Source organism: Gigantopelta aegis, chromosome 8 (genome assembly GCF_016097555.1).
Source record: "Gigantopelta aegis isolate Gae_Host chromosome 8, Gae_host_genome, whole genome shotgun sequence".
Lineage (NCBI taxonomy): Eukaryota > Metazoa > Mollusca > Gastropoda > Neomphalida > Peltospiridae > Gigantopelta > Gigantopelta aegis.
Window position 1 is genome coordinate 74,092,290 of NC_054706.1, and position 15,684 is coordinate 74,107,973.

At 34.6% G+C, this 15,684-nt stretch overlaps 1 protein-coding gene across 1 annotated transcript in view; it reads right to left on the bottom strand.

Moving 5' to 3' along the window:
• Positions 1-1,229: 1,229 nt before the first annotated feature.
• The window catches only part of LOC121378415 (disks large homolog 5-like), a 54,791-nt gene continuing 40,336 nt past the window's right edge, over positions 1,230-15,684 (bottom strand). The window contains exons 19-26 of the mRNA XM_041506579.1: positions 13,516-13,732; positions 10,821-11,035; positions 10,336-10,374; positions 9,653-9,754; positions 9,156-9,283; positions 7,021-7,130; positions 5,165-5,274; positions 1,230-4,446 (exon numbers count right to left, since the gene is read on the bottom strand). Coding sequence (XP_041362513.1) covers positions 4,343-4,446; positions 5,165-5,274; positions 7,021-7,130; positions 9,156-9,283; positions 9,653-9,754; positions 10,336-10,374; positions 10,821-11,035; positions 13,516-13,732 — 1,025 coding nt within the window. The 3' untranslated portion in view covers positions 1,230-4,342. The remainder of the gene's footprint in view (positions 4,447-5,164; positions 5,275-7,020; positions 7,131-9,155; positions 9,284-9,652; positions 9,755-10,335; positions 10,375-10,820; positions 11,036-13,515; positions 13,733-15,684) is intronic.

Genomic DNA, 15,684 nt, shown 5'->3' on the forward strand with positions numbered 1-15,684 from the left:
CTTTATCGAGATGTGTTACCATTGGGGGATTAACCAAACTTAGTGTCTCTCCTCACGGGTTCAAACTAGGGTCTGTGACTTTATCGAGATGTGTTACCATTGGGGGATTAACCAAACTTAGTGTCTCTCCTCACGGGTTCAAACTAGGGTCTGTGACTTTATCGAGATGTGTTATCATTGGGGGATTAACCAAACTTAGTGTCTCTCCTCACGGGTTCAAACTAGGGTCTGTGACTTTATCGAGATGTGTTACCATTGGGGGATTAACCAAACTTAGTGTCTCTCCTCACGGGTTCAAACTAGGGTCTGTGACTTTATCGAGATGTGTTACCATTGGGGGATTAACCAAACTTAGTGTCTCTCCTCACGGGTTCAAACTAGGGTCTGTGACTTTATCGAGATGTGTTACCATTGGGGGATTAACCAAACTTAGTGTCTCTCCTCACGGGTTCAAACTAGGGTCTGTGACTTTAAAGGATTTAACTGAATTTACACAAACAAAAAACATTTGTGACTCATAAAATTTGACCCAAACAATGCAGTACATTGTTAATAATTATAATACATCCTGATTCACAAGTTCATACTTTGTAAAAACAAACACCCCAAAAAACAATGTGCCACAAATCTGTTATTAGCAAAATGAGAAAACACACCTTACCACAAATTAAAATGAAGAGGGTTTTTTTTAAAACAATGAATGAAGCATGTAAAAAGAATGCTGCAAAAAATAATAACAGAAAACACAATGATGGGCAGCTGTCGCCCAAATCAACTAAGCACAGATGGGCAGACACCTGTAGTCAAAGACACATTTATGTAACAAGGTCCACACACACAACTCCATCATGGGTACAATATCTGGCTACATCTCGGCTTGTGTCCAGGACTGATGCACCTATCTGTAAATTGTATGGGCATACTAACAGTTAGCATTCAATCAAATTCACAATGACGGACAACCTTTGCCAAAAGCATATTAGCAGAGGACTCGGACCAAATGCATAATAATGCAACTCTCATCATATGCAGAGTCCAGTAACCACCTATGAGAGTCAAGAACTCTGGCCAGATGCGTAATTATATTCCAGCAAATTCAACAAATGCACATGGACTGATGACTCTAGCCAGATGCATATGGGAAGGCAACTCTGGCAGAATTGTCTCGGACAATGAAACAACTGCAAACACAAGGCACTTTGTACAAACAGTGTAACAACATAGTAGCAGGCAACCAATAGTATTTTATGAATAATAACAAATACAAAATTACAGAAAAGGTGAGCAAGAAAAGGCACAAGCATGATTTCATGTACCAGCCACTAACAATGACTAAATTACAAACATCACAGAACATGAACAAATTATAGAGATGCATATCTTTTGTAGCAATAAATAAATGTGATGAAAACCAGACTTTATGTTGCCGTAAACAATGATATAATATATGTCTACCATCCTGCCAGAAATTCATGTTTATTCTAGAGCTGGTAGGAAATACTTGTAGCAGGTTTGTGTCTGGTGACCTCACAACACAAAACTAGCACCAAACTGTGCCATAATACAAACAGAACGAACACAACAACTGATCAATTATTCCACCATTTCGGTCTCAATGCAACAGGATTGTTGGCACTACCACACATTTTTTATTTTACATATTTGTGAATGGCAAACAACTTACACCTATGGTCACCGTCATTTTACTTTATTAAGTAAAAACTAAAAAAATTTAGCAAGCATTTTTGCACCATTCAAGTAACACCAGTGGATTTTACAGTGGAGTAGAAATAAATGTTTACAATTTAGAACACTTTTAATCCAACTGTTTCTGAAAATTCATGTGTTTTATAACACAAAATACAATAAAAACTGAAGACGAAGTCATGATCTAAGGCAATAATGAACTATTAGTCTCAGTGAAGACGAATTTCAGAGTAAATAACACCTACATAAAAACATCCTTCAAAATAAGTTGACTTTCTGTCAATAACAACAGTTCTAATTTGTTCTACTAAGAAAATCTACAAAAGAATCACATAATGATAACATTTACACACAAGCATGATTGTTTTAAGTGGCAAATGTTCAAATATCACATTACAATATCCATTAAAGAATTCCTTTCTTCTGATGTGTGGTACAGACCAGAATATACATAGGTAATATTTACCTGCTATTAGACTATCATATAACAACTTAGAGAGAAAGATTCTGAAAGTAATGATTCGATTAAATTAGACAGACAGTAGTCTACAAAAACTGTACACTATGACACATACATTAAATGTTCACCAGTAGTTCGATTTTCACAACCATATATCTTTTCGTTGTATTTTATTCAGAAATAAAGCTAATAGCTATGAAGTGTTAGTTTTCTCTACCAAGCACTAATCTAGGATTGAAATAGGAGGCAAGTGACTTCTCCCTTTCCAGAAAAAAAGAAAGTTTGATAAAAGATGGCAAAGTGAACCAGCAGTTGTGTAAAAGATTACTTTAATTCAGACCACAATCAGTTTTCAATCCTAGTTTTACTGAAATAACTAGTGGACATGCTCAGTATTAGATCATCATAAACGCCATAATAAACAAGTCAGTATCTTGACGTCTATTGTGTGATTTTTACAAAATTTGACTTCTTACTACTGCTGACAACTTGGTTACTTAAGCTAACTTTTGGTGACCCCCCCCACCACCCAACCCCCCCCCCCACACACACACACATTTCACCAGTTAGATTAGTGCCTGCTCTATTACTGCTACTAAATGAAAATGGTGGTTAACCAAAAAATAATTTTCCAATCTCTCTTTATTAAGTTAACTTGTCAATTCATGGTACAAAAACAAAGCATATCTCCAAATAACCAACTCTCATATCTACATCTGAATTGAGCCTAATTTAATTCGAGATATAACGCTTTCAAATATTTATGTACAATAAATTTACATTTACCTTCATATCAAATGGTCATTTTACATTTTAAGATTGCATTTATTATACTGCATTATATCACAATAAAGTTGGTTGTATAACAAATATTTTATAACATTTATTTAAAGTCTTTATATGAAGACTTCTGTTTGAAAGTTGAAGGAAAGATTTGTCTGCGTGATGACTCTACAGTTTATTGTTATCGGCAGCTGTATTATGTTTAACATACAGCCACTAAAACATACATCACATTATATGATTCAACTGGATGGTAGCATATCGTCGTGAGTCACTCTATATGACAGATATCATCTGCAATAGGACATGTTTGGTCGTGTCAAATGGCGTCGGGCCTACTAAAAATGAATCACAGATGACTGTTTTTTCATATACACTACATGACGTGACTCAACTCAACAATAGTTGTGTTACATCGTACAGTGTAATCTAAGCTTAAGACACTTGGTAACACTGGAAAGTCCTTTAAGGTATACACACTATTTGAAGGGCAACAACATCTATGTTCTACACTCAGTGGTATTTGCGACTGTCTGGCAAAATATTTGTAATGGTGATTGCAAGAGTCGGTGCAAGTAGAAATCAACCTCAGAACATGGACGAAAACATAAAGCACAGGCAAGTGGTCCACATCGATGCAACGAAAGAAAACTGAGCTACGTTCAAACACATTACGTTTCATTACTACACACATACTTTACATATAATTATCATATTACTTCATACCATCTTTATGGCATGGGCCATAACAATATTGTTATTATACACCTGTCATCACTAGTCTGTATAGCAGCTGCAAGCTTGTGGCAGTTGCTGCTTGTGAAATGGACATTGACGTATCTCTGAAATTTTTAACTTGCATCGACTAACTTTTTTTCTTTATGGATTTAATTAATATATGGTAGCTGGATTTATGTTGTTTTATTTACTACATGTATGATTCAGTAATTCTTCATCTCTGTAACTGACCTTGTTGAATGTTATTAGCATGGATTGTGTAACAAATGCAATCATACTTAATGTTTGCTATAAATTACGGTCTGTAGTTAATAGTAGAATTATCACATTTGCTTAAGTACCACCTGAAATTAATGGAATTCGCCTGGGGATTGTTTTATACCCTTGCTCTTACTCAGGGAATCAAATAATTCCCAATTTCGTTCCATAAATTTTGTATGGCACTCCTGCTCATGCAATAATCTATAGGTATGGCACAGCTGATTCTAAGCAATGCAGATCCGCAGTCCCGGCACATATCATCTAAACCTATACCACCACTGACACCAAAGCACTAAGGTGTACATAACTTGACCAAGTCCAATGGCTAGGGTTGCTTGGTCCAAAAACAAACTGTGAACGCAATGAAACTGTCTGTCAGTTGAAATGTCAATATCATGACCGCGACACTGGAATCCAAATGGGCTTTTTCTGCTCAGCTGCAATTTTTGTTTTGATATGCATGCACATTTTAGCAAGGTTGTCTCCATGGATAACCACTGAAAAAAAAACATTACATCACATTAGAAGTCAAAATCATCACTGGAAACAATAATAATAATATACAAAAACATAAGAATTGCTTGTAATTTTTTGTGAATTTATCACAAATTGTATAAAATTGCAGTGAAGCAAAACAATTTTATAATAAATTTGTGACCGTTATACATAAATTCACATAAAATGACACACAATTTATATAATTACAAACAACACTTCTGTTTAGTTAAAAATACACCAAAATCAGTTTCTAACATCCTTTTCATGACCTGTTTTATGTAATGATGTTCCTGTGGATGTAATGACATCATCTTTTGAGGTTTATCGAAAGATAATATTTAGTTTTTAAGTGATGTCGTCCAATCAGAATAGAGTAAATTGTATAACTACAAGAAGTTTGTAATTATGTGATAATAGAGTCCCATTATTGCTTGGAAAGGATAAAAGAGCCAGTTTAGTAAAGGAAATGAATGTTTGCCTAAAAACACATCAGCATATTTTAAACTATGTGGCTATGATTATTTTGTCACTTGGTCCAGAGATCAAACACTCATATTAGTAATCTAGAGTTTTAAAAAAAAAGGAAAAAAAGGGAAGATAATCAATAGTGCCTAGAAAATGTCAGGCAATGCAAAAACTATTTGAATATTTGCAATATATTATATATCTTCCTTTTAAAGTTGTGACTATATTTTAAACAAATCTTTTATAACTTACCAGAAAACAAGTGATAGTAATCAGACTCAATCTTATTGTGCTGTTCGAAAGATTCTTTCGCCGATTTGTTCGTCAACTTCTCGGGAAGAAACTGCACGTCACGAACATCTCTGTTGATGACAATACAGATTAGATTAGTACTATCAATAAACAATGAAAATAGTATTTACAGAATATCGGATCATCATTATTATTATAATTAATTCTTCAAACGAGTAAATCTCATTCACATCCGACAGAAATCCGACTTGTCCCCGAGATGTGTCACCTGCGATGTGCTGATTAAAATCGAAAACACACTAGTTGGGCTCTACTGATGTGATGATTGATTATAAAAGTCCATAACTGATTTTGTGGGAAAATGTTAACTGTAATTGTTCCTTCAATTTAGATGATGGAATCGATTTAAATAAGTTGGGGATGTGTCTGTTTTCATGTGTACATAAAGAAACATTATATTAAACAGTTATTAAAGGTAAACGTAGCCATTTGTAGAGTCTAACCTAGTGAATACGACAATAGGTACACAGGGCTTGCAATTCAAATCCTTCTTATGTTCATTTAATTACACGACAATAGGTACACAGTGCTTGCAATTCAAATCCTTCTTATGTTCATTTAATTACACCACAATAGGTACACAGGGCTTGCAATTCAAATCCTTCTTATGTTCATTTAATTACATGACAATAGGTACACAGGGCTTGCAATTAAAATCCTTCTTATGTTCATTTAATTACACGACAATAGGTACACAGGGCTTGCAATTCAAATCCTTCTTATGTTCATTTAATTACACCACAATAGGTACACAGGGCTTGCAATTCAAATCATTTAATTACACGACAATATGTACACAGTGCTTGCAATTCAAATCCTTCTTATGTTCATTTAATTACACCACAATATGTACATAGGGCTTGCAATTCAAATACTTCTTATGTTCATTTAATTACACCACAATAGGTACACAGGGCTTGCAATTCAAATCCTTCTTATGTTCATTTAATTACACCACAATAGGTACACAGGGCTTGCAATTCAAATCCTTCTTATGTTCATTTAATTACACCACAATAGGTACACAGGGCTTGCAATTCAAATCCTTCTTATGTTCATTTAATTACACCACAATAGGTACACAGTGCTTGCAATTCAAATCCTTCTTATGTTCATTTAATTACACCACAATAGGTACACAGTGCTTGCAATTCAAATCCTTCTTATGTTCATTTAATTACACCACAATAGGTACACAGGGCTTGCAATTCAAATCCTTCTTATGTTCATTTAATTACACGACAATAGGTACACAGTGCTTGCAATTCAAATCCTTATGTGACAATAGGTACACAGTACTTGCAATTCAAATCCTTATGTTCATTTCAACAGGTATACAGTGCTTGCAATTCAAATCCTTATGTTCATGACAATAGGTACACAGTGCTTGCAATTCAAATCCTTATGTTCATTTAATTACACGACAATAGGTACACAGTGCTTGCAATTCAAATCCTTATGTTCATTTAATTACATGACAATAGGTACACAGTGCTTGCAATTCAAATCCTTCTTATGTTCATTTAATTCAAACCAAATGTGTCATCGAACACTGATCTGTTGGTGCAAACCAATTGTCACTGATGAATAATAATAAAATTCCAACCCATTCCAAACACTACTGTCGGCTTTTGTTTTCTACGTAGGGCCAGGTTCTCAGAAACGGACAATTTGTTTTCTTTAGGGTTCAAGATGTAATCAGCACAAGATATGCACCGTTATGAGTTTTGATTGAGTAATGAAATACAAATGTCAGTAGTTTCTTACTATACAGATCAAATACAAAACACACAAACCTGATTTGTTTAGGACTTTTGTGTCTTACAAAGATCACAATAGGATATATTTTTAGTCGGTGTAGTCTTTCAATCACAGAGGGGCCAACATTCATCAAACAGTGTACTTTCTGAAAAGGACACAAACAAAACATCGTCAGGACAAATCAATCTCCAACACCAGAATCATTTAATAAAAAATAAACTAACACCCATTTCTCTAAAATCTATATACAGTCAAATCCACTTAATTGGATGTCGGATTATTGAATATTTCGGATATTTGAATATGTTTGTCCTGCACGGAACCATTTGCCATTATGACAATACAAAATCCAACGGTTAATTGGATGTGTTTTTTAACGTGTTTTTGGATATTTGAATATAAAATTATCCTTGCCGAATGGCAATTGCACGTAAAACATAGGAAAGTTTGTGTTACTTGATGTGTTTTTTTTTAATTTATGATCGTACGTAATACCATACTATCGTACATGCAAAAATGAATACTTTTAATTTTATTTAATTTCATTGTTTAAAAAAAGGAAAAAGACTTACAACAAACTTGTTTTCTTGTTTCTTAAATTATTTCGGATGACTCGTTATTAATCAATACATTTCCTAATTACATCGTAATTAATCCATGAACTCTGAGATTCATCTCAAATGTGACCCAATGGCCGAGACAATGCAGGACAATCAAGGATCAAAGTCGGTCATTCCCACCTTGTTGGCGGCCATGTGCGTTTCGTAAGCAGGCATCCCTTAATCTCATGTCGGCCACTTTTGAAGCAGTGTATGTTTAATCCATAAATAAACACTTGTCAGATATTTTTCTCTATGAATTGTCGGTGACAGTAACAAACAAAAGCCGTTTGCTACTAGTGTTATTTTTAGCGGGATCTTTTGATCACGTGATTTTTCCTCTGCAGCTCACAATGTGAGGCCCCATTTGGGGTGACCGATTATGGTGATTATTGTTTAAATTGTTAAATGCCGACAAAAGGTAAGTTGTAGGAGATTTTCTTAGCAAGTTGGATTAATCATCTTTTGGCTATAAATATTGACAAGAACTCTTTTTTTTTCACAATGTCAACATGGCAAATAAACGGAAAGGAAACGATTTATCTTTGGCTCAGAAATACGACGAGATATGTGCCCAGTATCTAGCCAATGCTAACCCAGAACGAAAAAGACAGAGAACAGGAAAAGCAGCCAATGTGGAGAAGGCCTTATCAGAATGGTTTTCCGTCGCCAGACAAAAAGACATTCCAATATCGGGCCCAATATTAGCGTTTGTGTTTGTGTTTTTCCTTCTGTTACATTGAATAACGGCCTTTCACTTATTTGACTTTGGCCAGTCTAGTTTACCTGTCAAATCAGTTACAAATGCACACAGATAATAGTCAGATAGACGTCCTGGTAAAATGACTACTTATTCAAGATTATATTGGGTGGTTGGGGTGGGGTCTTGTTGCACTTGATTTACAAATGTACAAAGAAGTTAATAATGGCCATTTAATTATCAAGAAGTTAATAACGGCCTTTTAATTATTTGACTGTGGCCAGTCTAATTGAGCTTCCGGTGGTTTTATCTGGGTCATTAGATGTTTAGTCACTTCTGCTTCTAGGCGTACAAACGGCATTAACTGTTGTCTCTTGTATTTATCAAGTTTATAGACAAACTTGATAATGGCAACAGAGTCACAATATGGAACTTGGAATCGGTATTTTATTAACACAAAATACTTACCGGTTTTTGACGAAAATTCCACATGTCATGAGGCCCAAATTGGGAGAATCGTAATTAGGGTTTGCATAAATCAACGAGGTCTTAATTGGGTATATCGTATGTCGAAACTGTACCTTCGGTTTATTGAATATGCCGCTTATTTGAATATATTTTTGTTGCACGAGGCACATCCAAATAAGCGGATTTGACTGTATTATGTAAAGACGAGAATGCTGCACAGGTTTGTTTAGATGTATTAAGAAGATCCAAATGCTGCAATTGTTATTTTAATTACACAAAAATTCTATGGATATAATACACCCAGTACAAAATATTTTATCTTAAATTGCTCAAATCAATATCGAACAGACTGTTTTCACTAACAGCAAGTTAATTTTTCTCGAATAGAAATGACAATACTCACTCGATCACAGACTTCTCTAATAGAACTGACATAGATACACTCGTGCTGGTCGTCTCTCTTCCAGTAGTCTATGATACAGCCTTCCGTCACACTCTGCTCCATCTGGTGGGCAGACGAGTTCAGCACAGCTGAAACAAACAGGCAAATGTACACTTAAAAAAGTTTTGTTTTCTTTCACAACACCAGTAGAGCACATTCATTAATTAATCATCGGCTATTGGATGTCAAACATTTGGTCATTCGGACACAGTATGGTAATTTTGACATATAGTCTTAGAGAGGAAACCCACTACATTTTTTCCCATTAGTTGCAAGGGATCTTTTATATGCACCATCACACAGGCAGGATAGCACATACCATAGCCTTTTATTTATCAGTCCAAAGGGCCAATCAACAAGGATTGATTCTAGACAGACCACACATAAGGTGAGCACTTTACCACAGAGCTATGTCCTGGGGCCCCAGATTAGATGGAATGATTAACTACAAATCTTACTGATTGGACAGGAACAGTACTTGTCTGGTGATTCCGAAATGAGCTTGTTGATGATGGAATCTGACAGAGGAGCGAGCAGTAGAACGGGGCGAACCATCGAACCTAAAAACAACACAGATATGTATCAGAGCTCTGTAAAAAGTATCCACTATTACAAAACTCAATAATATACAGGGAACATTTTGTTCAGTTTTGTGTCGCGATTTGCTACGCAATTTTAAAACATTAAATAGTAGTTGCTAATCAATTTTCAAATGACAAAAAATATTGCTACTTCAAGACTTTAAAACCCAAAAGTTCCATGATACATAGACTATACTGATTAATTTATTCATTATGTGTTTAATGATTAAAATCACAATTTGTGGAATTTTTTCATCAATATGCACACTCAACAATATTCTTAGAGATGCCTCTTGTTTTTAAAATAATTTCTACCCAATCCATTTAAAACCAAACTGTGATAGAAACCAAAAACATTTTGATAGCCTGTTTAACATTAAAAACATATTTATTTATCCAGAATAATATATCACAAAACAATGAAGACTCACATCAAAGTTAAATACTCTATAGACATTATATACCACCTACTGAAATACCAAATTAAAATGAAATAAATGTTTAAAATAATATATAAATGTAACACTTGAATTTAAAATTGTATAACACTATCTACTTACTTTCTATACGTTCAACAGTACTATATCCAAATATGGAATCTGAAAAATTAAAACATGGTAAAAATAATTTAATCATTGAATCCCCACGCATTTTACATGGATTACAACTAATTTTGAGGCTAGAATGATGGAAATACATGGTAAAAAGGTCCCATGGTTCACACATTTTACCCGAATTTGAGGTTTTGGAACATAATATGCTTTATGTGATACCTACAATTATTTATTTATAATGTTTTTAAGCATATTTTGCCACAGTAATGAAAACATTTTCTGGTTGTAAAGCTGAATGGATAAGAGAATGTTAGTGCTATAAATGTGTGTTGTCGACAGATAATGCCGACACCCACCATCAAGTATTGGAACGAAATCCTAAACCGACCATGCATCAGGCAAGTACTTTACCACTGAGCTACGTCTTGCCCTTACTAAAAGAACATTAGTGCTATAAATGTGTGTTGTTAACACATAATGCCGACACCCACCATCAGGCAATGGAAATGAATCACTGTTGATGGATGCATCTGAAAAGGATCCAAGATCGTGGCTATCCTTGGAGTTGTTTCTTTGGTGGCGTTTCCTCCTGAAGAAACTTCTCCGCGTGGAGCCCGAGCCTCGTCTAGAGGACGGCTTGATCTCGTCAGAGTCATGCAGACTCATACTTTCGGACAAACTCCTCCTCAGTACCTCGTCGTCCAACCTGCAATCATTAAACTGACGTTACATTCATAACAAACTTCTCCTCAGTACCTCGTCATACAACCTGCAATCATTAAACTTCTATTACATTCATAACAAACTCCGCCTCAGTATCTCATCATCCAACCTGCAATCATTAAACTGACGTTACATTCATAACAAACTCCTCCTCAGTACCTCGTCATACAACCTGCAACCATTAAACTGACGTTACATTCATAACAAAGTCCTCCCGAGTACCTCGTCATCCAACCTGCAATCATTAAACTTCTATTACATTCATAACAAACTCCTCCTCAGTACCTCATCATCCAACCTGCAATCATTAAACTTCTGTCACATTCATTGCGATTAAAAAGAAAAGAAAAGAAGTTTGTTTTGTTTAACGACACCAATAGAGCACATTGATTTATTAATAATCGGCTATTGGATGTCATTTGGTAATTTTGACATACAGTGTTAGAGAGGAAACCCGCTACATTTTTCCATTAGTAGCAAGGGATCTTTTTATATGCACCATCCCACAGACAGGATAGCACATATTACAGCCTTTGATATATCAGTTGTGGTGCACTGGCTGGAACAAGAAATAGCCCAATGGACCCACCAACACGGATCAACCTCAAACCGACCATGCATCAAGTGAGCGCTTTACCACTGGGCTACATTCCAGCCAATATTGCAATTTAACGTCATTCATTGGTCCAACTGTAGCAAGCGAGTTTGTCAATTTCTCGATGAACATAAAAATAATGTTGTCAGGGAACGTCATATCTGATGACGTCACTTTATATTGGTACTTCGTCTTATTGAGCTTTACTGCTAAAAATAAAATAAAAAATAAAAATAAAAAATGAAATTTTAGTGTTATTATTACCGTATTTTCCGGCTTATTACACGCACTGGTGTATAAACCGCACCCCTTGTTTTTAGACCAAGTTCCGACCTTTGTTCGTAAATAAACCACACCTTTAAATAAGCCGCAGTTAAAATAAAGCCACAATTTTAATTACAGATAATTATTGTTTGTATTTAATAATAATAAAGAGATCCATTCTCCCTTAAATTCAAACAATAAATAATTGTTGATGGTGTTACTTTCAGTTTCATTTCACCTAATGGGAAAGTTTCGTAAACAAAACACCGCTGGTGTTGACAAACCCCGCTACTTTTACGAAAATATGAACAAGAACTTGATAATGCTAATTTCGTAACCTTGCATTAGTTGCAAAGAAAACAAATATACATGATAATATTTTATTTGTCCCAGTATGATTACAAAGCGTGAACCACAAATGAAAATTACTACTAGATCTACTCACTCGATTGCAAAACACGCATTTCTCTGTAACCTACCTAGCGTGCTGTGTGCAAAAATTACATATTCAAACGAGGTCGGGTCAAGCTGGAGTGGTAGTGAACCGAAACTAAGCACACTCCTATCGATTGTTTACAGTTTCGACATAGTTTTATAACTTTTAAACGACGGCCTTTAAAAAAAAAAAATATATATATATATATATATATATATATATTTGCCGAAAATTATATATGTATAATTACATGTAATATAACGAAATACATTACAACAATGTTATGCTCTGTATAAATTAGCGAGCTAATTAGATTGGAAATGTCGACATTTAATACAAACATTTCAGGTACTCCGATTATGTGATTTTAATTCGAAAGCTTCGTACTAAACTTAAATTTTGATATATTAATTAAAAACATTACAAACAGGTTAGAAACAGTAGCGTTAAAAATATTAAGAAACTTTTGATGTCCTTGTTAAGGTCCAGCTTTTGCAATTGGCCATAAATGGCCATGACATTGTAATTGTATCACGTGACATTGTTTAGGCTGCCACTGGCTTTTTATCTGCAGTATCGAACATGCAAGTTGAGTGTGTTTACTACAAAGTATAATAACACTACTTTGTATAATATGAGGAAAGATACTTCATTTTAGAACATCTGACAAAAACATCTGATACACTACTAACAATAAATGTTACAGAAATCAAACTAAGAAAGTTCGCGGACGAGTCCATTTTTGAAACTGTAAGTATAACGATACACAAGTGATGTATTGTTTCTAGCCTGACTAGACTATTAATAAAGAGCCATTCCATTGCAATACTTCAGTCCCAGTCATTTGGTATGCTATATTATTATTATGAGAATGAAAAAAAAAAAAAATGTTCTGGTTTATATGCACAGCGGTTACCATAAAATTCATAAATAAACATACCCCGAAGAACGTAAAAGAAATAAACAACAAACGTCTTATCAGAAATGGTAAATATTTTCATCACGACTGGTATGTAAAGGAATATGTCATGAATTTTTCTTAAAAAAGGAAGAAAAAAGACCCTAGTATCATGTAACTAAGGTTTATAAAAAAACAACTGCCATGCGGTTCTGTATATTACCTGGTACAATAAATACTAACACTATAAGCTCTGTTTTGTTAACCCACCCAATTTTGTTTGGAATTGTTCCCCCTCTGCTCTTTTTGCCTTCGTCATCGACCAGCCAGGCATACCACGATCCCATGGATCCTTGGTGCAAAGTGTTCTCCACCAGCAATACATCGTCACGGCGAAATGTGAGCTCTCCTTCATTTTCAGCGGTCCGGTCGAAGTTGCACTTGATGTAGAAGGAGTCCCCAGGCTGGGTCTGTATTTTGTTGTACTCTGTGAACACACAATTCAAATAAATGGTTAGTTAAAGGTTTACAACTAACTTTATAATAAAAGTAAAATTAAAACCAGACAAAATTTTATAACACTATCTACTTACTTTCTATATGTTCAACAGTACAATATCCATTTATGGAATCTGAAAAATTAAATATAATAAAAATAATTTAATTACTGATTGGCCATTTAAGATTGCCAATGATGAAATGAATTTTTTTTTTTTAATTTTGCCATGTTGTAGTCAAATATCAGGAGATGATATTACGTATGTTTTTGTTTCCAGTAAAAGCTATTTCAATTTGATAAAAGTTATTTAAAATCCTGCATTAACATTGCATTTTGGCTAAAAGGAAAAAAAGACAAAGTGTTAACTCTTGAATAGTGATGTATATTTGCATGATTGACTCCATTTGCTCTGAAAACGTTAAGATTTTTTTTTTAATTTTAAATTTTTTCAAATAAATAAAGGATTGGCAAACAGGCGGTAAGCTTATATAAATGCCTCTCCATGAGATACTACATGCTGTATAAATTTGAATCGATGATAAACATAAACATAACATTACAAAAATATCATTGTAGCCATTATGTAACGTGATGTTATCGTTACCCCAGTGTGGGGGGGGGGGGGGGGGGGGGGTTGGGGGAGAAAAAGAAAAAAGAAAGAAGAATTAAAATAAACAAAACGTAATAATATACATTGTAAATTTAATATTTAAAAAACGATATTTGCCAAACAGTGTTAAAAAAATCATCATAGAGGCATTTGTGGTTTTTATCTTAAATCATGGAAGCAGAGCAACAAACATTATTACATTAAGGAAAAAAAAGTTTTATCACAGCGAAACCCCCCAAATTGTTTACTTTTAACATTATGGAATATATTGAAAAAAGAATAAAAGTTTGAACTCCCATATATGTATATAAAGTACGATGATTCAATACTGTGTACAGAAAATTAATAATAGATGATACCGTTGCAGCCTTTGACAGCTTGAGCTAGCACATGTTTAGACTAAATGATTAAAAACATTGTCGCTGATTGGATGAATTTGACTTCTACTGTCTCTAGAAATAACCCGTGTTCACCACCACAATTTTTTTAAAGTCCATTATAATTATTAGATACACTACACTGAACAGTCAAAAATAAATACATTTATATATTATTTCAGTACATTTTATGCTACTTCAAAAGCCGTTTTTATTTCACAAATGCCTTTTGTCAACACCGTCGGAATCGGCCACTCGACCCAACTTGGCTCCGTACACAGGTGTTGAATGCAACGACACTTCCATAGAGATGACAGGACAATGATTGTAACCAGTTAGTCCTTTGTTTTAATTGTAGTGTAATACCTTGATAGTTTTCTCACCAAGAAGGGTGTTATTATTGTTAATGACTCATCTTGTGACCGGCTCAGTGGGTTTAACAAAATGTCTAGCCTAGAGGCAATGGATTAATACTACCGTAACCAAAGAGATATCTCATGGCAGACTTTAAAATCAGACGTACGAACAAGATACCAATTTAAAAGCGGCACAAATTACTGGCTACTGATAGAGAAACAAAACCGTGTGGCCTGCAACTGACCAATTTTTATTAAATTTGGGAACGGTTCAAGTCATTTGAGAATTTTATGTAGGCAAAAAAACACGTGCAGAAAGACCACCATTAAAGGGACAGGAAGTTGTTCCAATAATAGAAATGGACAGGTGCTTCAGACCGACAAGAATGACAGAAGTGGAATTGGCAAACACACGTTTAACAAAAATAATTTTGGGATCACAGATCAAGAATTGGTCCCAAACCCAGAAAAAAGGGGATTTCACCCACCCCCGATACAAACTACAAATACTGGGTTGGGTTTATAACATACAGTACACATACTGGACCAAGGCAAGAACTGGCGCACATGAGCTAGAATTGTGAAGCGAAACATGCC